General features: G+C 49.2%; 1 protein-coding gene across 2 annotated transcripts in view; it reads left to right on the top strand.

Annotated features, from left to right (window-relative positions):
- SLC6A11 (solute carrier family 6 member 11) overlaps window positions 1-25323 on the top strand; it is a 124375-nt gene extending 99052 nt beyond the window's left edge. For both annotated transcript variants that reach the window (XM_002813433.5, XM_009238698.4), the window contains 7 exons: window positions 3003-3127; window positions 10697-10809; window positions 13893-14030; window positions 17845-17947; window positions 18760-18860; window positions 19723-19893; window positions 22938-25323. In XM_002813433.5, coding sequence (XP_002813479.3) covers window positions 3003-3127; window positions 10697-10809; window positions 13893-14030; window positions 17845-17947; window positions 18760-18860; window positions 19723-19893; window positions 22938-23090 — 904 coding nt within the window. In that variant the 3' untranslated portion in view covers window positions 23091-25323. The remainder of the gene's footprint in view (window positions 1-3002; window positions 3128-10696; window positions 10810-13892; window positions 14031-17844; window positions 17948-18759; window positions 18861-19722; window positions 19894-22937) is intronic.
- The last annotated feature ends 227 nt before the right edge of the window (window positions 25324-25550 follow it).

The following is a 25550-nucleotide window of genomic DNA, read 5'->3' as shown; positions in this document are numbered from 1 at the left end:
AGCAGGCAGGTTTTATTCCATCTCTCCCATCAGCAGAAGAAAGCAAATTCCCTGGGTGGCAATGCAAAAATTAGAAGATTCATTTTATTTCCTTTTCCAAATTGTTCTGCAAGTGGGTCTTCTCAACTCCAGTGGAGTAAATTAGTACCCTCTCTCCTGCCAGCATAATAGCTTCTGGAGGTCTTAAAAGCCCAGCTCAGCGCCTGCCGACTTCAAAGCACTGTTACATAAGCGTTTTACCTAGACGTGGGAGCTGGGGAAGGAATTAGAGGGATGGAAATGGAGCGAGCCAAGCAGGGAAAATCCTTACTTCCGAAGACACCACTAAGCTCTGTCTGCTTGAAGGGGTGGGTGTTCTGAGGACTGGAGGGGAGAAGGGACAGGTCATGCATGGGGCTGGAGGGACCTCAGGTCCCTAAAGAGCTTCTCTGTCTCTCCTTCTGTCTCTCCATAATGTGAGGAAGTCACTCAACAGACCTGTGCAGGGAGATGGGAATTTTTTAACAAGGGACATTTGTTTTTCAACACCTGTGTGGATGCCCAGAGACAATTTTTTAAAGTCAGGATTTGTTCATCTTAATTTTTAGGGTGCATCATTTTTGTTTAGCTCCTAACAAAAACATGGGCTTTGATCTATGTGACTCATCTCCCTCAGCCTCAGGATTCAGTGAAACCTAGTCCAGGGCTGGCATACTGCAGGTCCTGAAAGCATCATGTGGGAGAATTCCAGAATGGAGAGGCTGTAGACCAAGGCTTTCCTCCCTGGTATCATCCAATGTCCACTGTTTGATATAAGTCAGGGCCATTTTGCCTCAGACTTCAGGAAACAGGCACAAGGAGCAGATGTATCCCAACCTTAGGAATAACTCTGCCCTTACCTGGGCATAGCTGAATTTCTTTTTGAGCCGAGGTAAATCAGACTTGCAGATAAAGTCCCCACTTATACCAGCCCAGCCAGCATTCACAATACCAGAAGAGTTATTTGAAGGGACCTGTATCAGTCATCTATGGCCACAATACTGCTATGTAACAAACAACCCCAGCACACAGGGGCTGACCACAGCGAGTGATTGCTTGTATTGCTCACAAGTCTGCTGGTCAGCTGGGGAGACTCTCCTGCAGGCTGTAGACTGAAAGACCCTGGGTTTGGCTCCAAGGTCCAAGCCAGGGTCAAGTCAACTCCACGTGTGTACATTCTGGGGTCCAGGCCGAACGGATAGCAGCTCCCCTGGGGAAGTTCTCATGGAAAATCACAGAAATGATATAGGACAAATCCAATCATGCAAGCCCATCTCAAGCCTCTGTTTATGTCACATCTGCTAACATCCTGTTGTCCAAAGCAAGTCATGTGGCTAAGCCCAAAGTCGGTGAGGGCAGGGAAATATACTTCACTCCAAGGAAGAAGGTTGTGAGAGTGACTCCTTGCTGAAAAAATGATTTGATCTAGCACAAGGCCAAGAAATTCTGTTATCCAAGCACCTTGTATAGCCAGTGAGATCAGGTTCAAAGAAAAAATATTGCAGGGAGAATTGGAATCCAAGGCTCTCAATCACCAGTTCAGTGCTCTCTCTACTTTACCCTTGATTCCTAGGGTCATTGCAAGGCAACAGGGTGTTACAACCACCACCAACATTAATGTAACCTTTGGTTGCTTTATAAAAAGTATGACGTCAGAAGAAGAGGAGGTGAGAGTCCTGCTGTATTATTGAGAATAGTTCTGGATGTGACAATTGAGGAGGGACCGGATAAGCTGGAGTGTATTACAGATTTCAAGCAAAATAAGGAATTTGTAAGGGAACTGGAATGTGTAACGGAGAACAGAAAACTGAAGGGGCTATAGGGCCATTATCTTCAGATCTCCCAAGCCTGAAGGAACTCCAGGCTGTTTTGGAGGGTAAGGCTAACTTTATCAGAGAGAACAAGCATGGGTGAATACAATATGAGAAAGTTCTTAGCACTCTAAGCAGTAAGAGCTGTCCAACAAGGGGAAAGTACTACTGGAAAAAATGGCCAGCTCCTCATGCCTGGGTGTGCAAGCAGAGGTCAGCCGGCCACCCGCAGGGATGCCATGGAGGCTAGTCATGCCTCTGGCAGGAGGTTGAACAAGGTCACCTGGCAGCTCCTCCCCTATAAAATGTGGTAGTAACATGGATTGTATGCCTGAGTCTCAGTCCAGGCACTGCAGTGGTTGAGATTCTAAGAGGCCAACTTCCTGACTTGGTGATTTTAGGATGCCGGGCCTGAGGCAGGACAGGCCGGGACTCGAGGGTACCGTCTTCATCTTGACAAAGTTCCATTGTTTCTAGTCTGATTTCTCCTGGGCCATGGCTTTATGCTGGTGCTTCTTAGCTGGTGAGTCCCCCCTGCCCAAGAGCAGGGGACAGTCACTGCTCTGATAAAACTCTCCATGCAAGGGTTCAACCTGGAAGGGGCTGCTCCCTCGCAGCAGCAGAGCAGAGACAGACTAAGGTCTGGCAGATGCTGCTCCAGTAAACAGCTTGGCCAGGATGAATGTCACCATAAAGCCTCTCCCCCAGAGGCTGCCGGAGCTTCAGGTGCAAGGCCCTTCATTGCTCCCCTGGCTGAGAAGCCCCCATTTCTCCCATGGAGGCTTCTCCTGCCCTCCTTGCTTTGAGCTCGCAGAAATACTTTCCCAGGCTTTCTCTCCTACCAGGGACTTGGAGGAGTGTCGGTGTGTTTTGGAGTATTTTCTCATTAGTTCTGCACTTTCCCATATGCCAGCCTCTCTTTCCATGCTGGCTCCATGCTTCTGATTCGTGACCTACCTTTACCTTCTAGAAATTCAGGAGAAGCTGTGTGACCATGGGCCGGCCACCTAACCTCTCTGAACCATGAGTGCTCCATCAGAAAAACAGAGCTGCCTGTGCCCGCACTTCCCTGCCTGTCCCACAGGACAGCCATGGTGCTCGGGTGGAGAACGTTCGAGCCGTGCACCGGTTCTGCCCGCTCTGACCCTAGTGCCTCTCGCTGCTTCCCCACAGGGACTGCATCATGCTCTGTTGCCTGAACAGTGGCACCAGCTTCGTGGCTGGGTTTGCCATCTTCTCAGTCCTGGGTTTTATGGCGTACGAGCAGGGGGTACCCATTGCTGAGGTGGCAGAGTCAGGTAAGTTCGCCAAAGGTGGGGATGGAAAAGGCGGCGAGGGAGGCCGGGAGTGATGGTCATCATGGAAATGCTATCTTCCTCCTCGGCTCACACATCTCCTGGATTCAGGCCTCAGAAAGGGGCCCCACCGTTCATCCACAATCCAGGATCCTGGGAATTACCTAGGAAGAAAGTCTTGACACCTCCTCCCTCCCAAATCCAAGGCATCCCTAAGTTTTGTAGATGCTGTCGCCCACTTCATTCATTTCTCCCAAGCTTCACTGTCTCCCCACTAGCCCAGGCCACCATCACTGCTCACCTGGATGGCTCAGAAACCTTTCACTGGACTCTCTGCTTCTGCTATTGTCACTTCCACTCCATGCTCTACCCTGCAGAGGGATTTTTTTTTTTTTCAAAATGCAAATCTGAACATGTCTTCTCTGATGAAAAGCCTTTCTTGGCTTCTCATAGTGCTGGACTCAGCATGGCCACAAGGCCCTGTATTGCCCGGCTCCTGTGGCCCCACCAGCCTCACCACCCATGATTCCCCCACATTCACTCGGCCCCACCACAGCAGTCTGCTTCACTTCTGCAAGTTAACTCTCTCCTCCTCCCTTAGGGCCTTTGCACATGCTTTCCCTTTGCTTGGAGAGCACCTCTCCCTCCCTCCCTTTCCCTGTTCTAGACATAGAATCACCATGAGTGTGACAGCCTTAAGTATAGATTGACATGTGTTTGTAGCAAACCCACCACGAGCAGGGTTATCATTGTTTGAGTGATTGTGCAAAATGGTGAAAAACTCTTTCCTTGATTTACATGGTATTTGAATTTCCAGAAAATTAAGTGCATATGAAAAAGTACATAGTTTGTGTTTACATGACAAATGGAGTCTAACCTCAGATAAGTATAAATAGGTTTTTCACCTACAAGCATGTCCAGTGGGACATTTTTTTAAAGAGCAGCACAGGGCATCTGGCCTCCCTGGCCTCCATCTACTCAAGGCCAATCCTGCCCCCACTCATTGTGACAACTGACCCGCCTCCCTCTCAAGCCCCAGTCCAGGGTGTAGCTATTTAGGTTTGGCGTGTGCAGTCAGGGAAGCACCCCTCTGACCCACCAAGATCGGCAGGCCAAGGGGTGTGGATGTCAAAGGAGGCAGCTGATCAGCAAGCTCTGCTCCATGACTGCTAAGAGTCCACCTTGCTCTTGGTCATGTTTATCAGAGATGCAGGGGCCCCTGCTGAAATCAGGGGTACAAGCTAGACCAGAGGATACGAGTATGATCAAAGCTCTCAATTGCTGGGCACCTACTCATTGGACAGGAACTGTTACACACATCATCTTACATGATGCTCAGCTCAGCCCTCTGAAGTGGCATTTTTGCTACTCCCATTTTACAGATGGGAAAACTGAGGCTCAGGGACGTGAGGTCACTTAACTAAGGACACACGGGCTGGAAGCAAGAGAGCTGGAACTTAATCCAGGCCATCTGGCTATCAAACTCATGTACTTCCCACTGCATCCCACTGTGGCCGGGACACCTAGCCCTTCACAAAACACCCCTGCATCTTCCTCATGTTCAACCACAGGCAGCTCTGCGAGGAGGGATCATTGCCTTCTCAATAGTAGCGTTGCTTTCTGTGAGAATCCATGTCCTCCTCTGTAAAGTGTGCACCCTGAAACTCCCTCGCAGTGTTGCGTGAGACAGAGCATCCACAGCACTGTTGTTGCTCATTTTATCATTGCTCCCGTTTTGGAGGGGAGTCCTAGAGAGGAGTAATAGGAAGAAAAAAATCCAACTAAAATTAAATGTTGGACTTTTTCTTATTCAAATTGAAAGAATACTCATTGTGGAAAAAACAGAGAAACATTAACAGAAGAAAAAAAATTCAAATCCAACGCAACACCTTGGGGTTATCCCGCTAGGATTTTTCATACATATATAGCTATAAGCGTGGTGATCAAAACTGGATCATATTATCCTTGGCGTTATGTAGGCTGAGTTCTTCCATTTATAATAAAGCATGAGGAGCTTACCCCTCAGTAAAAATAGATTGCTATCGTTGAGTTGTGTGGTATTCCATTGAATTGATACACTGGAATTGACTTTCTCTGTCCCACTTCTCAGGCCGTAAGATAGTTGTTTTTTCATATACTACCTCATGAAATGCTCCTGGCACCTCTGCAACATAGGTTTTACCAGGGCCTCCATCGTGGCTGTGCAGACTATGCCCTGCACAACTCCAGCAGGCACTATTCACGCAGCAGTCCTAGCTTTTACAGTGCCTATTACAGACGAGGACCTTGTAGCTGAGAAAGATGAAGTGGTTCATCCAAGAGCATATAGTCCATAAGCAGTGCAGCCTGGATCTGGTCTCTTCTGCCTTGCTTTTTTGTGTTGCTGTTGGCATCAAGCAGGAAAGCCTGCTCTGTGCCCCTGGTTGGGGGTGTGGATCACACAAGACCCTCTTTAGGAGTCTGCCAATTGGCGAAAATGCAAGTTACAGCTGAATATGTAGTCAGCTCACCTTTCTCAGAAGGACCTGGGCTCACTTTCTGAGGCATGATTTTTGGAAAATACTTAATTAGATGCCAGAACACTCAGTGGGATGTCCCAGAACACCTTGGAGACTGAGCCAGGGAGACGGAATGTACTTTTTGCAGGGTTCAGATTTTGTTCTGTTCTAAGCCTAGTGCCTGAGATTTGCTGACCTTCCCTGCATGCCCTGCATGTGTCTCTCTGATGCTGTTACACTCAGGATGCTCTCTCCTAGGGAATGATTTTACACAGCTTATAGTTGGGTCTTGCCTCTTTATCCAGCCTAATAATCTCTTAACTGGAGTATGTGGTCCATTTGTATTTTGTAATGATTGATGTGGTTAGGTCCTGAGGTCTGTTTTAGGGCAGAAAATGTCCAAATAATAATCAGAAGTGGGAAGTGTCAGATGTGTGGTAAAGTGCAAAGTGATATGTTATTAACTCGAATAAGTTATGACGTATAGTCTTGGTCCAATTGCTTACAGAAAAATAATAAGAGGTAGAGCTAAAAAGCTAGTAGATGAAACAAAACTGAAAATTAAAAATATTTATTAACCCAAAAGAATGCAAGAAAGTGCCACAGAGTAAAACTAAACAAAATAAGCAAACAAAAACAGAAAACCAAAAAGAAAACAAATACAAAATAGTAGACTTAAATCCAACCATATTAATACTTATATTAAATTTAAATGGACCAGATACACTAATTAAAAGGCAGAGATTATCAGACCAGATTTTTTTTAAAAAAAGACCCAACTATAAAATGTCTAAAAGAGACACACTTTAAAGACACAGATAAAGTATAAAAGAATGGGAAAAGATATACCATTCAAACAATAAACATAACAAAACTGGCTTGACTATTAGTGTTGGACAAAGTAAACTTCAAGTCAAAAAATATTAGCAGAGATAAAGAGGAACACCTCATATTGATAAAAGGGGCAATTCATTGAGAAGACATAACAATCCTAATGAGTTTGTACCTGAAAGCAGAGATTTGTTATATAGGGAACTAAAACTAATAGAACTAGAGGGGAAAACAGACAAATCCACAAGCATAGTTGGAGATTTTAACACCCCTCTCTAACTAATGACATGAAATGTCATTAGTTATATGAAATGTCAATAAAGACATAAAGATCTGAACAATACTATCAACCACAGTGACTTCATTGATATTTATCAAACAGTGCACTCAGTACCTGCAGAGCAGAATTCTTTTCCAGTGGACATGGAACATTCACCAAGATAGACCACATACTGTGCCATAAAACAAGCATCAGTGTATTTCAAGAAATTGAAACCCATTAATATAATGTACCATGTTAATAGATCTAACAAAAAAACATAAGATTAGCTTCATCGATGCTTAAAAAGCCTTTTACAAGATTTAACACCAATTTACAATATAAAATAATCAAGAAAATAGAAGTTGAGGAGTACTTTTTGAAATGATGTGTGTGTGTAAAAGTTTTTAAAAACCAGATGTCTATAGTATCCTACCCATTATGTGAAAAAAGAAGGGGAGAAGAGAAAATATGTCTACTCATTTGTGCAAAAGAAATACAGAAAGGATTAACTAGAAACAAACAAGGATGGTTATCTTCGGGGTGGTCGGAAAAGGGGTGGAAAGAAGGGAGGAATGGGAATGAGGGAGGAAGAATGAGAAGGAAGCAGTGCTTCTCTGAATATATCATTTTTTTATTCACTCTGAGTCTTGGTAATATTTCACATACCACTCAAAATAAACAATGATTTTTTTGTGGTGGAACCCTAAATGGAATACAAACAGTAACAAATGAACCTAACTGTACTACAAATGAACAATGTCACCATGCTGAAGGGAATAGGGAAGGAAAAACTAACCTATGTAACTTTGAGAAACAGCATCTTGACTGGATATTTTAAGGCTAAAGACAAAAATAACGGCACTGTGCTCCTGTTAGTACGGGGTAGCAATTCCACAACTGTTGTAAGTGTGTATATTAGGATTGAACAAATAGGTAAATATTTTATAGATAATTAGTCAGATTTCTCACTGAGAAAGAAGTTATAAATAAGGAAAGGAGAGATGCTAGAATGTCTTTTATTGGAATTGGAAGTATCAGTATATTAAAATTCATGGTTTTCATCTATGTACAGATAGATATAGAAATATTCATGTGTATATGCATGGATAAATATACATATATTTCCTATCTTTGTGTGCTGAGAGGGCCTAAAAGCAATAATACTCCACAGTTATGAGCACACCTAGGGCTCAGATCTTGGTTTCTAAACACTATTTTTCAATTAAAAAAAAAAAAAAACAGGGCTCCTTGGCAAAGCAGTTGATTTCAGGGCTAGGGCAAGACAAGGTGAAGCTAGAACATTTTTGTGATGCCAAAAAATAAGGACGTGCTCAGAAAAAAAGGTTGGAGGCATGTCAAAAAGCCATGGAAATCAACCTGAAGGAACTCCCAATGGTCAAAACTGAAATAACTTGAACAGCAAAATAAATAATGATAGTATTGGATTGTAACCCATAGAATAAACTACCCAGGAGTCCATACTCACATACATAAATAATTGAATAAATAAATGGTGTGAAAGGACAGCTATTCCTTGGAGAAGAATTATAATTAATAAATATAGAAGGAATGAGGGAAATATCAAATCACCATTAGGCAAACACCATTGTAATCATGGTTGCAGGCAAGACCCACCAGTGGATACTAAAATCAGTAGGTAAAAGTTGGAGTAGAAACATGGATGTTTTCATAATCTCAAAATATTTCCTCCTGCAGGAGCGTTAACAATTACAAAGAGAAAAAGAGTAATTGTTATAGTGGAGAAACCTAGCAGACGACAGTTTAACCTTAACCTTAAGTGATCAAGGTAAACATCACCAGTAATAATATTGATTGACATGTACCCCCTGATATAATACACCAGAAAGGATATAACATCACTGCTGTGGTTTTCTAGCCAAAAGATGTACAACCTCAGCATAAGTCTTGAGGAAACATCAGACCAATCCACATCAAGAGACATTCTGCAAAACAACAACCAGAACTCATCAAAAATGTTGAGTTTAGGAAAGACCAAAAAAAGGCTAAGGGACTGCCACAAACTGGAGAAGACTAAAGAGATACAACCAATAAACAATGTGGAGTTCTGAATTAAATGTTGGAACAGAAAAAAAGGGGGCAAAAGGAGAAAAACTGGCAGAATATGAATAAGCTCTGTGGCTTAATTAATGGTATTATACCAATATTAATTTACCAGTTATTAAATATTGAAAGTGTTCCCCTAAAATCAGAAACAAAGCAAGGATGTATGCTGTCTCTGCCTCTATACCATATGGCAATGAAGTTCCTAGAGAGTGCAATAAGGCAAGAACAAGAAAAATAATTAGAGGGAAGAATAAAAATTTTCTTGATAAACATACTGAGTGAGTCAAAAATCCTAAGGAACCTACAAAAAAAGTAATAAGTGAACTTAGAGAGGTCAAAGGACAAAATAGATAAAATCTATTATACTTCTTTACATGCTAGCAGGAAACAAGTGGAAAGTTTTTAACTTCTGCTCTTCACAAGACACCATTAAGAAAATGAAAAGGCAAGCCATAGACCGGGAGAAAATATTTGTAATAACTCCTCTGATAAAGGATTTACATCCTAAACATATAAAGAACTCTCACAATCAAATAAAAAGAAAACAACCTAATGAAAAAAAATGGACCAAAAAATCAAGCCATCAGTTCACAAAAGAAGACATATGAACAGACGATAGACATGTGAAGATACTCGATGTCATTAGCTATCAGGCAAATGCAAATGAAAACTATGATATAACATCTCACTCCCACTGTAATGACACATCTTAAAAGACTGGCAATATCAAGTGTTGGCAAGGATGGGGAGCCACTGGAAATTGGAAACATTGCTGGTAGGACTGTAAAATGGCATAGCTACTTTGAAAATCAGTTTGGAATTTCTTAGAACGTTAAACATATGATTGCCATATGACCCAGCAATTCCACTCCTAGGTAGAATAGGCAAAACTAATCCGAGGACGAAAAAAAATTGAATTGATGGTTGCCCAAAGTGAAGATGAGGAACGGAGGCGAAGAGACAGCAGAGGGTCCCAAGGGGCCAATGGCAGTGTTCTATAGCTTGATTGCCATGGCTTGATTGTCGTGGTGGTTATCTGAGTGTATACACTTTTTAAAACTTCATTAAACTATTGTATGTAAATTATACCTTAATGAAGCTGCTCTTTAAAGTAAAAAATCGTCAGATTTCATGTCTATTAAGCATTTACCTGCTTCAGTGCTTTCCATTTATTGTGTCATCTCACTGAATTCTCAAAACCACTTTTTTTAGGTAGGACTTTATTATCCCCATATTTCAGCTAAGAAAACAGATTTGAGCCCAGGCCACCTGGCTACAGAGCCTGTCCTCTTGACCACTGTGCCACAGGGCTAAACTCTCAGGTATCTGTCTGCTGACATTGATAAAGTTCATCCAGAGGACACGCTAACCCAGCCCTCTATGTGAAGCAACTAAAACAAGGGAGTGCAGACCTGGAAATGAGAGTGGAAACCAAAGGAAGAGGCTGCCAGGGTGGAAGAGCATTTCTCCAGCCTGGACCCGACCTACCTACACCACAACCACTGGGTACCTGGTCCTTGCCTCCCCCTGGGCAGACAGAGTCAGAATCGCTGGGTAGGCCTGAGAATCTGCATTTTAACAAGAAACTGCACCTTGCCCCTTGATAACAGTAGAGAAATGTCCAGAGGAAGGTCCATGGATCAGCCCAACCTAGGCTTGAATCCTGACCCTTCCAAGGCCCTTGTTTACCTCTTTCTGCCTCAACTTGCTTATCTGCAAAATGGGCATCAGAATAGCACCAACCACATGGGGTGGCTGGGAAACAGAAGTGATTTGAGTGAGAGGCAGGCACAGTGCCTGGCGCCGAGGAGGCACTCAGTAAACACTGGATTAAAATAGCAATTGTATGAGGGATGGGACTCCACCCAGTGGCTTTCTCTCTCTCCCTCGCTCCAGGCCCTGGCCTGGCCTTTATTGCGTACCCCAAGGCGGTCACCATGATGCCTCTCTCCCCACTGTGGGCCACCTTGTTCTTCATGATGCTCATCTTCCTGGGCCTGGACAGCCAGGTAAGGGGCCATGGGGAGAGGGAGCCCAGGAGGGAGGGGAGCCTGGGCCAGGAGGCCAGACGCCACCCTTAGGAGTGGCTCCCCAGGCCCAGCCACTCCTACCTGGCCCTGGCATCAGGGCCCTGCCACTGTCCCCCATTCCACCCTCCACTTCCCTCCCAGCAACCCTTGCACCCCCCCATCCACCAGGTGGGCTCCATGCTTACCCACAAATGTCTGTTCCGGCCCCTCTAAGCCTTCCCAAACACTGTTTTCCTTACCGTAATTCCCAACTCTCAATTCAGGTTTAGAAAAATTTGCTAAATACTTCCCTTCTGCTCAACCAGTCCTGCCAACAGCACTGCCTGGCACAGCAGAAGAGAGTCTCAGAGAGTGAGTCCCACAGCATGCATGTCCCCATCCCAACCCAATCATTGAGGACACGGACACAGAGAAAAGCACCTCCTCTTCCTCCATCTCTGTCCTGGATGCTACCACCAGCTCTGCCCTGCCACTGCCTGCCTGCCTCTGTGCTCGGCCCTCCCTAGAGGCCCCTTGCCAACCTCCCCCTGCTTGGCAGCCTCCTTCCCTGATGAAGGGGGTAGACCTGGAGCTGGTAACTCACCCATGCACTCGGTTTCCCTTTGTTGCCACACAGCGCGCAGGCGCTCGCTTCCCGCACTGAGCACACTCCAGACTCCCATCCCAGGTGCCCGGCCTCTTTCCCAGACCATTCCCCCAACAGTCCCTGAAACCCACCCTTTGCCTGCTGGTCCTCACAGCTGTTTTCCCTAGGAGCCCTGGAGAACTTCCCCCAGCCACAGCCTCCCTGCCTCAGAGACGGGTCTCTCGGCCAACCAGTGCTGTGCTGTGCAGGGGGCTCTGCAGGCAAAGCAGTCAGACCCCCAGGGAGACACACCCAGCCCAGCCTGTGGGAGTGCTGCCCTCACCCATGACCTTGTGCCAGTTGAGTCACTTGGCACCCAAGCCCCACAGCCAGTATGTCTGTCAAGCCATCAGAGTCCAATTCAATTTCTTCGCCTGATCGGTTTCCCAGAAGCTGCTAAGCCAAATCACCGGGTGTTTCTGCTGATAATCTTCCCTTATTGTTGCTGTTGCGGGCAGAGGCCTCGGAGGGATTGGCAGCTTATGCGTGACAGGCCAGGCCTGCCTGGCAGAGGGAGGCAGGGGCTGGGGCCTCGGCTTGGCGAGTCCCTGGGCTGAGCTAAACCAGCACTTGGGCCTGGGGGCCCGAGGTCTGGCACAAAAAGTGGCGGCCACTCTGCCTACCCCCATGCATGCTGCCCTTGCTGTGTGCCTTGGATACATTCTCAGTTCATTGTCACAATACCACATGGGCTGGGGGCTCTTTTTTCATTGCCTCCATTTTATAGAAAAAGAAACTGAGGTTCAGAGATACTGAGTGACTTGCTCGGTCGTGCACCCGGGCCCGTCTGCCTCTTGGCCTACACACTGCGGTGTCTCGTCAGTTTCGATCCTGGATAAACAACCTCCTTTGCATCCCATCCTCTTCCCTAGGACCTGGAGAAAGGATAGACAGAGCCAGCCCTTGCTGCTGAGGCAGAGCAGCTGCGAGGCCACAGCCTGGGCTTGAGTCCCAGCCCCATGACTTGCCAGCTGTGTGCCTTGGGCTAGTCACCTCGCCTCTCTGTGCCTCATTCCCTTTGTCTGCACAAGGATTATTGAAACACCTTTTCTGGGGAGGCAGAGGTGAATCAGAAAGGATTTGGAGCCGACAAATGGCTCCAGGGAAGGGGCGCGTCCCAACAAGGTGGCTGGCAAAAGAACCCTTGACTCCTCCTCCCTCCCTCAAGGCAGGGCAGTGGGGTGGGTAAAGCCCAGCTCTGGAGTAAGATCACCTCGTTCAAATCCAGGCTTTGCCACTTATCGCCTGTGTGACCTTGGGTAAATTGCGTACTTCCTCCTCTGTGCTTCTGTGTCTTCATTTACAAAATGGGAATAATAATAGTACAGACCATGCAGAGACTACATAAATTAATGTACGCTAACTGCCTAAAACAGCCTGGTACATCGCAGGTATGATGTGTTTGCTATTATTCCTGTAATTATTATTAATTTAGCAAACATTTCCTGAGCCTCTCCCTCCTCTGTGCCAGGGGCCCTGAGCTAGACACAGGAAATAGACAGATGACAATGATGTGGTCCCTTCCCTCCAGGATCCCACCTGCTTGTAAGGAGACAGATATAAGCAGGCAAGGACCCCCAGAGTGAGGGGTGTGCTCAGGGCACAGAGGAGAGGGATGGGCTGTCCTGAGTGGGGGACAAGAGTGATCAGGAAAAGGTTCATGCAGATCTGCCCCCAGTGCCATGAGAACCAGGTGAGGGGGTGGTTGGTATCCTAGGGTATTCAGGCTGGCTGTTAATGTGTGGGTAGGAACTGGGCAGATACTGTGTACCTGGCCCTGTACTCAGCACACAGGATACAGATGCTTAGTGGCTCAAACTCAGCCATTGATGCCTGCGTCGTTTGGCTGGGGCCCAAAGACACCCAGCAGAGACAAAGAGCTGGAAGTTGGCTCACCTCTGATTGCCCTCCACCCAGCAGAGGGGCCTCATCTGCCAGAAACAAAGGGCAGGGAAGCATCCCAACCCCAGAGACCACAGAGACAGACCAGAGCCTGCCATCAGCAGAGCACGTAACTCCCACTATGGGCACAGAAATCCCAGCCTTGCCTCAAGGGCAGGGGCTGGTCTCATTTAAGTTGTCGACCCCAGCACGGAGCCCAGCACACAGGCATGTGACAGGCAGCATGTGGGAGAAGGAGTAGTACTAGATTTGGAGTCTGAAGACCCCAGCTCAAGTCCTGACTGCCACGTCTTTGCTGAATAATCTTGGGCAGGTCACTCCCCACCTCTGAGCCTCAGCATCCTCATCTGTTAAATGGGCATGACTAGAGCTCCCCTAGTGCTGGGATGACTGTTATCCTCAGGCCCCTCGTCTGCATCAATGGGTGTGGGAATGAAGGAAGCCCAGGGTTCAGGCCTGCTGCGCTTGCCCAGAGCCTGGGCCACCAGGAGCAGCCTTGTCCTTGAGTTTCACACCATCGTATCTCCCCGTCCAGTTTGTGTGTGTGGAAAGCCTGGTGACCGCCGTGGTGGACATGTACCCCAAGGTCTTCCGGAGGGGTTACCGGCGGGAGCTGCTCATCCTAGCCTTGTCTGTTATCTCCTATTTTCTGGGCCTCGTGATGTTGACAGAGGTGAGTGGCATGGTTCGGGCTGCACGGGGTGAAGTGGGTGTGTGACATCAACTCCCAACTCTAAAAGTGACCAGCTGTGTGACCCGGGTCAGGTCTAGTGCCCTCTGCCACTCGGTTTATGCTTCCTCCTAGCGGGTCATGGTGAGGATCTAATGGAAGTTCTCATCAAGCCCTCAGCACAGTGTCTTCATGTGCAAGTGCTCAGCTAAAGGCCGCGGCTGTTATTCACAGAGGGGAGTCACACTCACCAGGGGAACGCTGGGTTGATCTGTCATGGTGAGCACATGGACGCCTGGGCCATCCCTAAGAATAACTTCTGGGTGAAGTAACAACGTCAGCTACTGGCCTCTACAGCAGTTACCTATGACTGGTCTCACGTTCAAAGCAGGCTTTTCTGGGCATCTCTGAGAATAGGCTCCCATGATGATATTGGCACCTTCGGGCACCGTGTGCACCAGCCTGGGACTTCTATGTGGGCCCCTCTTCTCATTGTCTCTGCTGGGCCCTCAGGTTAGGAGAGGCTCTCCATGACCTCCAAATTAAGACCATCTGATAAAACCATATTTTTCTCCCCCACCTCCCATAGCCATCCTGTCAAATAAATACCTTCTTATGTATCTTGGGAAGGTAACATTAGGTATTTTTCTCCCCATATGCACACAATTAATTAATTTAAAAAGAAAAAAAAGAACTGTTGCCTAGAAACAAGAATCGGCTTTGTAAGAAACATGGAAAGAAATGAGGGAACTCAGAATCACTAAAAGCAGCTGATGTAATATTGAGGTCAGGCTAGAAAGCATTTGGGTTCATGCCACCTTGTTGTGTCTACTCATCCCCCCACTTTCCAACTCATATGCTACCTCCTCCTGGAAGCCTTCTTAGCTTGCCTTCCCTCATTCATGCCCTCAGCTCCTAGCACTTTGTTTGCAGCTCAGTTCAGTCTCTTCCCCATTACCGTGATCTACGGTCCACCTGTTCACCTGTCTCCCCCACCAGACCTCAGGGGCCGTGAGAACAGGAACCAGCCCTCATTTGGCTTCATGCCCTCAGAGCCAATTCAGCACCTGGCACGGGGTGGGTGCTCAGTGGACAGTGGCTGACATCATTACCTTGCCCAGTCATTGTCACATTAATGAGAGTGATAATCAGTGTTGGAGCAAATAAATGTTACGGCGCTTCCCAGTTTCCACCTCACTTCTCCCCACTCGGAGAAACCGGGCGCTGCAGTAAGCAGGGCCTCATTAAGCACTGATTAATTAGAGTCTCTCATCACAGTCTTGTCACATACAAATCGGGGGGTTAGCCTGATGCGTTAAAGAGGCTAACGGACAGAATTCCAAGAGGAGCAGATGTTGGCACGGGCATCAGCTGCTTGGAGAAGGCAGGTGGTGGAGGGTGCTTCTTGAACCGCCTGCCCCAGGTGCCCCCAGCTCACCGAGTCTCTGATACCCAACCTCTGACTGAAGCCTCACATCTGCCCAAGGGGTGTTTCATGGCCCCCAGAGGCCATCAGGGAGCCAGCAGCACAGTCACCCAAGACTGTTAATCAGCAGGCGCTTGGGCTTCACATGCCAACCTTCCGCCTTCTCGGAGGAATATCTGTGATCAATTGCAGTGGAGAAGTTCAAATTGCCAAATGGGCCGTGCCGCCTTGGCCTTCATGGTAATTGCTGGAAGGAACTTTCCCTCACTTATACACATTTAAAGCTCAGCTCTAAGAAAAATAGGCCACAAACTTCTTTTCTTCCACCAAGGCACTGTGATGAGTGGTTGAGAGTATGGGCTTTGCAGACAGATGACCTGGGTTCAATCCTTAGCCCTTGACTAGCTGGCTGGATGACCTGCAGCAGGTGTTGTCGCTGCTCTGTGCCTCAGTTTCCCCATGTGAACAGTGGAGATAACACTAGTGGCTGCCTTGTAATTGCACCATGAAGGACCAACTGGATTAAGACACAGGAAGCAGTTTAATACAGCCTGCTACTTGCTGAATGCTGCATTAAGGTTTCTTTGTTCCTTTGTAAAGTATGATGTTCATGGGAGGAGAGCAACTGGAGGTGGGGGTGGGTCTTAGGTATTAACTCAGAAAGCCAAGCCCCGTACTCCACAGAGAGGTGCCTCAGACCTGCTCCTGACCCCCACAGACCTGAATATTCACTGTAGTTGTCACAGATGGGAGAACCCAGGCCAGGCATGGCCCGCTGAGAGATCCATTTTGTTTCACCTTCTCTGTGTTTTTTAAAAACACGAAGTTGCCAACAATTATAACAGAAAAATTTCCCATACAAATCTGCATTTCTGGTGTCTTCCAGAAAATCTGCAGATCTGGCCTCACAGCTGCATTCCCCAGCAACTGCCCTCCAGAGGTGTGTAGCTAGATGGGGCCCATACTCTCCAGTTAGCCATGGTCCCCACCACTCCCTGGTACCACACCCACCCCCCTTTTCTCACTTGTATCGTCTGTCTGGCCTTGTGGGCATTGAGATGTTTCTCCCTGTCTAGATGAAGACATGAACGAGTCCCATGGTGTGTGGTCTGTGAGTGACAGGAGGAGGCCCAGGGCACCCTGGGAGCACAGAGGGGAAGCAGAACTCCAAGGAAGTCCCCATGGCAGACGCACAGGAGGCTCTCCAGGTTTCATTCCAGCCCCCTAATGCACTGTCCTGGTATTCAGACTACCCCACCCCACCTGATCCTTCCTAGCTCTTTGACACTTTTATTTCCCCTGCGTTTGATTGCATCCCCTAAGGACCCTCACTGTATTGTAAAGATTTTCTTTAGAGACCCCCGCTGTCCCTATATCTGCGGCTGGTGTCCTCTCCCCTTCCCTCCCTCCTAGAAAACCTTTCCAGATTACCTTGGTCAGCTGAGCTCACACATTCTAGGACATCACTAAACTCAATCATCACGGATTTGTATGCTACAGAACTGGCCTGTGGTCATTTCTTCATCCCATGAAGATGGACCACATACCTCCTGCGTGCCAAGCCCTGGGCCAGAAACTGGGACCCAGCACTGGGCAAAGCCAGTTGGACTCCCTCCCCCATGGAGATCACACTCCACAGGATTTAACTTACATTTATCACCCCCTACTGTGCGCCAGCCCCACTCCCCTCTTTTTTAAATTGTGAGTCCACAAAACATGCTATGAAGGCCCAAAGAAAGAATGAGGCCATCAGAAAGGGCTTCCTGAAGGAGGTGGCATTTGATCTGAGCTTTGAAGGAACTTACCAGGTGAAAGGGAATAGCATGTGTAGAGGCACAGAGGTGAGGCTGTCCCTTGGTCTGTCCAGGAGGGGCTGTGGGAAGGGAGATGAGGCCGATGAGGAGGGCAGCAGCCATGACTGGCAGGCTGAAAGGAGCCAAAAGGTCACTTTAAACTACCATGTGTTTGGTTGGATTTGCACGTTTCAGAGAAAGGTTCCTCTGAAAGCTGGCGTGCAGACAGATTGGAGAGGGTGAGGCTGGAGGCAGGGAGGCCAGTCAGGAGGCTGTTATAGCCATCCAGGGATGGGTGCTGAGCCTCCCCCATCTCGATTTTCTGTGTAGTCTCTGGCCCTTGGGGAGCTGGAAAGTGAGGGGCTGAGACAAGACAAACCATCTGCAGTCCCAGCAGCCCCCAAAGGACAGGGAATTAGGGGGCACCCAGCTGGGAGGGTGCAATTTTCAAACTGGGAAAACTAGGGAGAAACAGATTCCTGGCAGTGGTAGCCACAGAGCAGAGAGAGGGACCTTCCTGGGGCCAGATGGCTGATCCTGCTCTCCCGTGTGTCCGTTCACCTACCATCGGTCTGTGTGTCTGTTCCCCGACCTGCAGGGTGGCATGTACATCTTCCAGCTCTTTGACTCCTATGCTGCCAGTGGGATGTGCCTTCTCTTCGTGGCCATCTTTGAGTGTATCTGCATTGGCTGGGTGTATGGTGAGTAGCAGCCAAGCCCGTCCACACCCCAGCTGCCCACCAGGTGCCCAGGATCCTGGTGCTTGGACTCTGGTTGGCTCTGGTTCTCTGTGGCTTATCTTGGTCTATACTGGCCTCTTCTTACTCTTCAGGGATTCCTTGGCCTTTTCCCACTGTTGGTAGACCTTCTGCTTTCATGCCATGCAGCAGAAGAAGGAGTTCAGGGCTCAGGCACTATGATCTTGGGCCAGTTCTGCCCCTGAGGCTCAGTTTTCCCCTTTGTAAAATAACAGTAGTCATCAACATGTCTCCAAGTGGGAGAAAGTGTAGTTGAGCAGCAGCCTGCATGGTGCCTGGCCTTCCATAGACAACCACCTCAGGTCCTCCTGCTCCCCAAGCCCAACAAGTGGGTGAGGGTTGCTGGGCTCAGTGATGGTCACTCCTGCCATGAGTGTGGCTTGGGAATGGATGCCTCTGCAGGCCCCCGCTCTGTAGCAGCCCTGCCAGGCCCCTGCCTTCGAAATCCTCATCCCCACCCCTGATTGCCTTGCCTCCAAAGGGATCACCTTCTGCCTTTCTCCCAGAAATTCATCATTTCCTGGGCCTGAGGCCAGGAGAGCTCTCTCCAGTAGGGGGCCAGCATCCCTCCTGCTGCTCTTTATTCTGAAACCTCATACATGTAACAAGATGGTCATTATTTAAGCAGTACAAAGGTTCCTGCAGCAGTTTTTCTGTCTCAGGCTGGAGAAAGCAAAGACTCCTAGCCATTCCTCTGACTCATGTACAAAACTTCTCTGGGGTGTGTATGTTCCCCTCTGATTTATTCCGGACAGGAAGCAACCGGTTCTATGATAACATTGAAGACATGATTGGCTACCGGCCACCGTCGCTTATTAAGTGGTGCTGGAAGATCATGACCCCTGGGATCTGCGCGGTAAGGGCCCCACCAGGAGCCACCTCCAGCCATCTACCCACCCATCTACCCGCCAACCCATGTTTCCACTCTGTAGCCCCCAGCCTGGCCGAGGCTGGACCTGAGGAGGCTGATGTCCCCTGGTTCAGGCCACCTTACAAAGCTGCACCCATGGGCACAGGCTCTGGGCTTGGCCAAGGAGTGGCCTCATTGGGATCCCAGTGTTGCTGTGTGACCAGGAGCACAGTGCCTCCCTTCTCAGGACCTCAGGTTCTGCATACACAAATCGGGTGCTGGATCCGCCTCAGAGGGCTGAGGACTATGTGGGGAACAAAGACCTGTCCCCATCTTATTGTTAACCATGAAGGCAGCAGAGCCGAGGGTGACACTGGGGTTCATGCTCTGCCTGAGACCAGACCACAGCGGGGCCTTTGTGAGCAGACATTTAATTAAAAAACACCCAATCACTCCTTATCCATTTCTTGGCACTGGAAGTAACTCAGCATCTTCACAGACTGTGGTAGTTGTGAGAAGCAACTTTGAAACCAGTCCCGAGGAGTAACTAGAAAAAATAAAAATTCCTAACTGGGCAGAGGCCGGGGAAGAGGCTCCTGGGGGTGGGGAGAGGTCCTCACAGCCCAGCGAGGTCCCAGAACCCAGGGCCACATTCCCTGAGCATCTGTTGCCTGTGGAATGGGGCTCCAGCCTGCTGTGCCTCAAGCTCACTGTGGTCCTGGCAGGGCCTCACTTTTCACGGCTATGAAACAGGGCCAGCTTCCTCCCCTGCCAGCCTCCAGCTAGTCTGTGCCTGGGCCTCAGACCCCTCATGGCCTAGCAGGGCTGAGGGCCCATCCCCCAGGCACCTGCCCCCATCTCTCTGCAGGGGATCTTCATCTTCTTCTTGATCAAGTACAAGCCGCTCAAGTACAACAACATCTACACCTACCCAGCCTGGGGCTACAGCATTGGCTGGCTCATGGCCCTGTCCTCCATGCTCTGCATCCCGCTCTGGATCTGCATCACAGTGTGGAAGACGGAGGGGACGCTGCCCGAGGTGAGACCGCCCCAGGAGGGCTGGTGCGTGTGGGCAGGGTTCGCGCCTTGGGTCCCAGTTTCCTCATCTGCATGGTGCGCGATGATGGCCTGCGCCCACCTGCCTCAAGGGGACGCTGTGGCAAACTCCTCTCTGGCCAATGCGCATTATCGTGGTTGTGCCCAAGGTGTCTCTGTGAGGTCTTTTGGCTGAGCCAGTTTCTAGGAGTCCAGCCTCTGTCTTCCTGTCTGTAAAATGGGATAACCACAGTACCTAACTTATAGAGGCTGTGAGAACTCAGTGAGTTCAATATAGGAAAAGCCCTGGGACCTGGACCTGGACCAGAGGGTAACAAGTGTTAGCGCTGACTGTTTTGTGAATCCCAATCATTCTGACATGTCACTGTGCCAGGCTGTCTACCTGCTGTATCTCCTGCCATCCTCAGAGCAAACTGGGGCGATAGGCATCATTTTCTGCAGTTAGCAGGTAGAGGAAACAGGTTCAGAGAAATCAGGTCACTTGCCTGAGGTCACACAGCCAACAGTTAGCAGATCACATTGTTAAAGACAATTTCATCAAAGTAGATTTTAGATATCCTAAAATTAACCCATTTCAGCTATACAATTACACAATTTTTAGTAATGTTCCACATTGTGCAGTCATTGTCGTGAATCCGTTTTAGAATACTTTCATCATCCTAATAAGAGTCCTCATGCCCATTCACTGTTAACCCCTGTTCCACCCCCAGACAACCACAGATCTACTCTGTCTCTGTGGATTTGCCTGCCCTGGATGTTTCCTGTCACTGGAGTCCTACAGTGTGTGGTCCTTTGTCAGCAACTGAATCGTTACCGAGCCCATCTTACTCCAGAGCGGCACTCCCTATTCACTCTCCTTCCCTACCGCTGGCAGCCCGATGGTTTGAGTGGGTTTCTGCTTATTTAGTAAACAGCACAGGGTGTTTGTTGTGTGCCAGACGCTGTTCTAAGCAGTTTACAAATACTAAGTCATTTAATCCGCATAGCAATCCTGGCAGGGGGTGGAGATTGTTTTTGTCTCCATGGATGAGGAAACTGAAGTACTGAGAAGTGAAGCAACTTGCCCAGGGGCACACAGCTTCTGAAGGATACAGCAGAGACTCCGGCATGTGTGGTCCTGTCCCCTGAATTTCGCTGCCTCACCTTCCTCTGCTGAACCAGTTGCACTCCACTGTGCGGCCCTGTCTCTGCCCCAGGGCCACACCCCAGGGACTGCAGGAGTTGAACTTGGCCACCCAGGAGGCGATGGGGAGTGGGGGTATGCAGAGCCGGAAAGCAAGCTCCAGCTCAGAGTCAGCTGCACCCAGCCCACCTGCCTGCCCACCGAGGGGCCTGGGCTCCAGAAATAGTCATGCATCCAGCCAGAAGGAGCCAGCCACAAAGGAAGGTCTCTTTCTCAAGCCTGCTCATGCCCCAGAGCAAGTCAGGCTCCTCAGCGCCTGCAGGGAATGTAGGTCAACGGCAGTTGGTTAATTCTGATCTCAGGCCAAACACGTCCAGAGGGAAGCTGACCTGGGGCTTTAAAACCTTGACCACTGGAAGACCCCTGCCCAAACTTCCAGATGGCCTTTTGGTGTTCAGAAATGCCTGGTGTTGCCTGCTAAATCCTCCAGAGATCATCTCCGGCCTGGTGTGGGCGGGAAAGCAGGGGAGGGAGCCTTCTTTCCTAAGCCCCCTCCATCTCCCTGAGCTCACACATCTGCCGACGTGGACAGCAGGGTTTATAGGACTTCTTTGGAGGTGTCAGACCCAGTTTCCAGGCCCTCCTTACCGAGAGTCCTTGTGCCAGGTAGTCCACAACCCAAGCCTCAGTTCCCACAAAGCTGCTGCTGGGAGACGGGAAGGATCTAGAGGGAAAAATGAGGACAGAGGTGCCTCAGTGATGTGCTCTGAGGATGCATCCTACTGATAGAAGGTAACATGGTGGCCGCTCAACTAATCTGATCCTTATACTAACCCCGGAAGGCAGGTACCATTATTATCCCCCTTTACAGATGAGGAAACTGAGGCACAGGGGGTTAAGCTTCTTGCCCTTGTTAAATGGTAGAGCCTGGACACAAACCCAGGCACCTGGCTTTGGAACGCGTGCTCTAGCCCCAGATCTGTGCCAGAGCCTGGCACAGTGCCTGGCACAGAGGAGGCACCTATTAATCGCACAGGTGAGTCTGCCTGTTAATCCTACCTGGACAGTGTGCCACAGCAGGTACAGCAAGATCTGAACGAGAACACAGAACCTCGATCCTGAGAAACCAGCCACCCAAAAGACTTTGCAACCTTCCTTGGGAAATGGTTTATGCCCAGAAAGGGCCCCCCAAATCCTAGCCTGGAGTCTTCTCCCAGGAAACTTGGGGAGTGCAGATGAAGCCAAGGGATAGGGGCCTGAGGCAGGGCCACATCTGGCCTGAGGGGCAGGGCTGTGGGGCAGAAGTCTGCATCCATCAGAGCCAGCCAGCTGGTGCGGACTGCTTTGCAAGGCAGCCTGAGGCTGTGAGCCTTGGGCTTTATGATAATGCTTCTACCTTTGAGCACAGCTGGAGGAACACCCAACACACACTACACCTTGCCCCACATGATGGCACCCCTTCCAAGGGGAATGCACCCAGGTATCCAGCAACTGTCCTGTAAACAGCGCTGGAGATGCATTACCACCCAGCAATTCACACCCCAGCTTCTCAGTGTCCCCCGAGGGCAGGCACCAGGCAGTGGACCCTGATGACAGCTCTGAGTCCCAGCCACCTTTCCTAGCCAGGTGCGAGGCTAAGCACTTTCCATAGCCTCTCCTTACTCTTGACCTAATGCCAGGAGTAGGGACCTCTATGGTCCCCATTTTTCATAGGAGGAAACTGAGACCCAGGGAGGTTGTTCATCATCCAGGACAGAGCTGTAAGAGGCCAAGCTGGGGCCCGGACCTTGGTCTGAGAATTCTCCAGCACCCAGGTGTCCGCCGTGTGCTTGGGAGAGGCCAAGGCAGACCCTGGACCCTGGCAGCTAATCACTCAGATCTTCCCCTCCTCTCCAACCATCCAGAAACTCCAGAAGTTGACGACCCCCAGCACAGATCTGAAAATGCGGGGCAAGCTTGGGGTGAGCCCACGGATGGTGACAGTTAATGACTGTGACGCCAAACTCAAGAGTGACGGGACCATCGCAGCCATCACAGAGAAGGAGACGCACTTCTGAGCGGCCACCAGCCACCTGGGGCTCTTCTTCCTTTCTTCCCCCCGTGTATGTAAATGAATTCCTGAACCCCATACTTCACCTAATGGTAGGGGCTTGCTTGTTTTGCACAGGATTTATTAACAAGTTAATTTTAAGGTGGCCACTGTACACTGCTCTAAAGTCATATCCCCTCCCCGCCCCCAGTCGTCATGGAAGTAACCACTACAAAGAGATAACACTGTACAGGGACTGCCAGATCTTCTGTCCTAGGGCAGTTTTAATCAATGTTTTCTAGGGATTAGGAAGAAGTGTATAATATTGTAAAACTTTTTTTACTGGGGTTGTGGGCCAGGTGGGGTGGGGAGTGATGGCTGTCCTCCTCTGTCAGCCTTTTAATGACTGTTCTGTGTCCCATGTTTGTCTCTGACCATCCACAGCCGCCCCTCCTCCATACCCCAGGGATAATTTTTCCTTCAAACCTTCCCTTTCCAAGGGACACTGGGTTTGCAGACAGCAAGGCTATGTGGCAGAGAAGAAAAAGTCCAGCAGACTCAGGACTACTGGGCTGCAGACCCCCCTCTGCCCTGATCCCATGAAGTGACCTTGGGCACTCCCTTTCCCTCCCTGGGCCTCAGTTTCCCCATCTCCCAAATGGGAGGAGAGCCGGATTGGGTTATTTCTTAGGGATTCTCTTTGTGTACCTTGCTGGCTTCCAGACCTGCCGTGGACCTTGGCTTCCTCTGAAGACTTGCAGGCAATAATCTCCGCCCTCCCAGTTGTGCCTCCTCCCCGCCTGCTTATTTAAAATCAAGTTTATCGTAGAAATGGTGTGGTGTTGATGTGTGTTTTCCCTAAAACTCTAATTTCATCTCATCTGTGGGTAGCTCTGCTCTCTGGACACCAGTGGGTCCTCAGCCCCCATGGCAGGGGCTCCTCTGTCTGGCCTGCCTTTTTTTCCTGGTCAGCTGCTCTTAGCCCCAGCTCTGCCTCTCCACCCTTGGCAGGACTGGCTGGAGTTGCTGTGGGGACTGATTTTCTGGGTGGGGAAGCAGCCATCTATTCTTGCAGCCACCCCAGCCAGGATCTATGTCTTAGGACCTTCCTCCGGCCTTCCATGAGAAGCAGCCACAGGGGGCCTGGTTTCCTCCTAAGGCCCTTCTCTGTCCCAGGCCACCTCTTCTCCCTCCTCCTGTCCCCTAACCTCCACCTACCACCATCCTCTCAGTTCTCTCCCATCCTTGCCCCTGGTTCAGGAGCCATTCTACCTGCCTCTGTGGCCAGGCGCAAGGCTACAGGTGCAATCACCTGTTCCCTGCCACCTTCCCTCCCTTCTTTGGCAGAGAGAAGTCTCAGCTCTCACTAGAGGGAAGACCTGGACATCCTGCTGGCTCCTGTCTCCGTGGGGCCTGGAGTCTGGTGCTGTTCCCCAGCCAGACTGGCTGCAGACCTCTCTGGCTGATACGCTCTTCTTCTTTAATTGGACTTCATATCAAGCCTCTGCCTTGGTTTCTGAGCTATATGAGGGTGGGGAAGGCACACTCTTTTTTCCGTTTTCCTTAGGTTCCCAATATTATTTGGTGGAAACGTGGGCTTTCTCTAAACCAAGGCTTTAGTTTCCTGTAAGGGTCCTCTGTGTTTGATTCACCCAAAAGTCTGCAAACCCTCAGCATCTCTGCTCTGGCCAGCCCTGATCTGAAGCCTGTGTCTACTAAGAGGGATGCCCAGTGCCCCACTGGGCAGGACGGGAAGCCTAGCCTGGGCCCCCTCTGTGCACGCAGCTCAGGCCTGCCCAGCTTCTTATGGGCAAGCCACTATCTGACTCTCGTCTCCCTGAGCTGTCTGGTTCTGCGGATCCAGGAAGGGGCAGGCTGGGGCCCGCTTGTGTTTATCCTTGGCTGCTGTCTTCCCAGCAAGCCCCGGGCAAGAAAGCTTCCCACTGCTGCTGCTACCGGTTCTCCACACCAACTCTCATGGACACACAGATCCCTGTGGTCCGCCATCGCCAACACACACACACATCGTACATGTGGCTGTTAACACTTGACTCACTTAACACTACTCATGGGGCAGGGCGGAGGGTGGATTGTTGTTTTTTGTTTTTGTAATTTCCTACTAGTACTTGGGTAACTTTTGGGGCGGGGAGGGCAATGTGGGGGCAGGGGAACATGTCATTGTGATGACTTTTTTGATATTCATTAGAAACAATATATCCTTTCTGAGATATTTACAGTATTATTAAAAAATGAAAAAGGTTGTACTGTTTTGCATAAGGAACATTTTTATTGGGCATTCAAAGGGTACAAGATTGTCTGCTTACTCATTTTTAAAAATTAAAGAAATGAACAGTCAGTGTGGCTATTCCTAGCAAGGTGGTATTCGTTGGGTTTTTTGTCCTGTTTTTATTCCCTCCATGATATGCCTGCAAAACCATCCTGGTTCCCTGTGTGGAAGCTGCAGTCTCAACTCAGCACTACAAATTAG

The sequence above is a fragment of the Pongo abelii genome, chromosome 2 (assembly GCF_028885655.2).
Source record: "Pongo abelii isolate AG06213 chromosome 2, NHGRI_mPonAbe1-v2.0_pri, whole genome shotgun sequence".
Taxonomy (NCBI): Eukaryota; Metazoa; Chordata; class Mammalia; order Primates; family Hominidae; genus Pongo; species Pongo abelii.
The sequence above is the reverse complement of the archived record's forward strand: the minus strand, read 5'-3'. Positions and strand labels throughout refer to the sequence as shown.